Source organism: Micromesistius poutassou, assembly GCF_964030765.1.
Source record: "Micromesistius poutassou genome assembly, contig: SCAFFOLD_5999, whole genome shotgun sequence".
NCBI lineage: Eukaryota > Metazoa > Chordata > Actinopteri > Gadiformes > Gadidae > Micromesistius > Micromesistius poutassou.
The window spans coordinates 1-2,500 of record NW_028178658.1 but is presented as its reverse complement, the minus strand read 5'-3'; the positions used below and the strand labels follow the sequence as shown (position 1 = coordinate 2,500).

At 50.2% G+C, this 2,500-nt stretch overlaps 1 protein-coding gene across 1 annotated transcript in view; it reads right to left on the bottom strand.

Moving 5' to 3' along the window:
- LOC311373503 (uncharacterized protein) overlaps nt 1-1,517 on the bottom strand; it is a gene marked incomplete at both ends in the record, with an annotated part of 11,699 nt that extends 10,182 nt beyond the window's left edge. The window contains 3 exons of the mRNA XM_084490261.1: nt 224-409; nt 628-726; nt 1,419-1,517. Of these exons, the coding sequence (XP_084346387.1) occupies nt 224-409; nt 628-726; nt 1,419-1,517 (384 nt within the window). The remainder of the gene's footprint in view (nt 1-223; nt 410-627; nt 727-1,418) is intronic.
- Between the last annotated feature and the right edge of the window lie 983 nt (nt 1,518-2,500).

Genomic DNA, 2,500 nt, shown 5'->3' with positions numbered 1-2,500 from the left:
CCTTCCTCCCCCTCCCCTTCCTCCCCTCCCCTCCCCCTCCCCTCCCTCCCCTCCCCTCCCTCCCCCTCCCTCCCCTCCCTCCCCTCTCCTCCTCCTCACCTCCCCACCCCTCTACTCCCCTCCCTCCCCTCCCTCCCCTCCCTCTCCCCTCCCCCTCCCCTCCCCTCCCTCTCCCGTCCCCCTCCCTCCCCCTCCCCCTCCCCCTCCCTCTCCCCCTCCTCACCTTGGACTGGACGTCAGCGTTGTGGTCGTTCTGCAGCAGCAGAGCGGCTGACTTGGTGTCGTCCTTGCGGGCGGCGATGTGCAGCGCGGGCAGCCTCACTTTGCCCTTGGTGTCGTGCTCCAGCAGCAGGGCGACCACCGCGTTGTGGCCCTGCTGCAGGGCGATGGCCAGCGGGGTGAAGCCGTCCTGGAGCCCCCCCGGGGAGAGAGAGGGAGAGAGAGAGAGGGGACGACAACAAAACGACGTTAACAAAGGACAGTAGAGTGGAAGACAGAGAGACAGCCAGAGCACGGAGGAGGTCCAGGTGAAGGAGGAGTGGACAGGAGGAGAGGACGGTGTGAGGAATAAAAAGGGATGCGTTGAAGGAGGCAGTAAGGAGATAGTGTACATACACTGACGCCTACCTCTGTGGCGATGCTCTGGTTGCCCTCGTTCTCCAGCAGGTAGCGCACCACCTCCAGGTGGTTCTCCTGGGCGGCCATGTACAGCGGAGTGAAGCCATTCTATAGAGGGCACGCACACACACGCACACACACACACACACACACGCACACACACACACAGGCACACACAGGCACACACAGGCACACGCACGCACGCATGCACAGACGCACGCACACAGGCACACACAGGCACACGCACGCACGCACGTACAGACGCACACACACACACACAGGCACACACAGACACACACACACACACACAGGCACACGCACGCACGCACGCACAGACGCACGCACACACACACACACACAGGCACACACAGGCACACGCACGCACGCACGCACAGACGCATGCACACACACACACACACAGGCACACACAGGCACACACGCAGATGCACACACACACACGCACACACAGACACACAGGCACACCCACACACACACACACACACACACACACACACACACACACACACACACCCAAGCAGGTGCAGGTGTGATATGTGTGATGGCGTCTCCAGGTGTGTCTCCAGAACCCGTCTTTATAACGCCTAAGGAGCCTGACTTTCACTTCATGTTTGGAACGAGACACGGCTCTGTTTTCTACGGCGCGGGGGCGTAGCCGGACTGTGCTGTTCCCCACTAAGCCTACTTCGGGTGTAAAGCAGGGAGCATCATCTGGCCTCAGTCCTGACCCGGCTGCATTCATATGACTGGAGTCGCTGTGTTCTGGAGTCGGCGGTGCCTACCTGTGATTGGGCGTTGACGTCCCCGCCTCTCTTCACTAATATTCTGGCAACTTCCTTCTGTCCAGCCAACGAGGCGATGTGGAGGGCTGTGTTTCCTTTCTGTAGAGACAAAGCCCGGTTACTAAGAGACTCAGAGCTCATTATAGCTTAACCCCATCACTCCAAGGTCACATCGGCCGCAAGGGGAAAGTTTAAACTTTGGTGAGGCTGACAGATGAGAGCCACGCAGAGTCAAGTAACAAACCTCTGTATTTTTCTCTCTCTCAAGCTTTGTAAATCTTTGCAACTTCTATCTCTGTAAGTTCATTAGATTCTATGAACCATGAAGCAGCATTGCTGTAGCAGAGCGGTCTGCCGTAGGTCCTCTGGTTGTCTTATAACCAGGGCTGTCAAATGAACGCGTTCATTTTGATTAATTAATCACAGAAAAAACGACGCGTTAAAAAAATGAACGCGCTTCTATAGTGCCCTCTAGAGTCAAAACAAAGTATTGTATTTTTTTGCCTGAGATGCGTTGCATCTTGAGTGAGACGGAAATGTTATTAATTTGATCTTAAAATACACCATATGTTAATGAAAGACATGTTTTAAATAAAAGAGACATTGAAATTCTATTATTATTGTCTATTATTCATTGAATCACTCATCTGCCATAATTTATTTGAATTAAATTATTTTGAAATACTTTCTCTGCAAAATGTAAGTATGCGATTCATTTAGATTAATTATCACAGAGCCTGTAATTAATTCGATTTTTTTTTTTTTTTAATCGCTTGACAGCCCTAGTTATAACCTTAGACCATGACCATGCCTATGTCCTTGTTTACGTCATTTGCTTTCATGTCTCTCTGGTAAAAAAAAGGTTCTTCACTGAAATTAAATCTTCTGAATAAATAATGGTTAAATAGTTAATACATAAATTAATACAAAATTGTATTGTATTACGTTAATACAAAATCAAAATCAATCAATCAATCAATAACATGAAACCCATAATAATAAACAGAACCATGCAAGCTCTCTATCGTCCAATATGACTGTAGCTATTGAAGAATATCATATATCATATCATATGATATGAT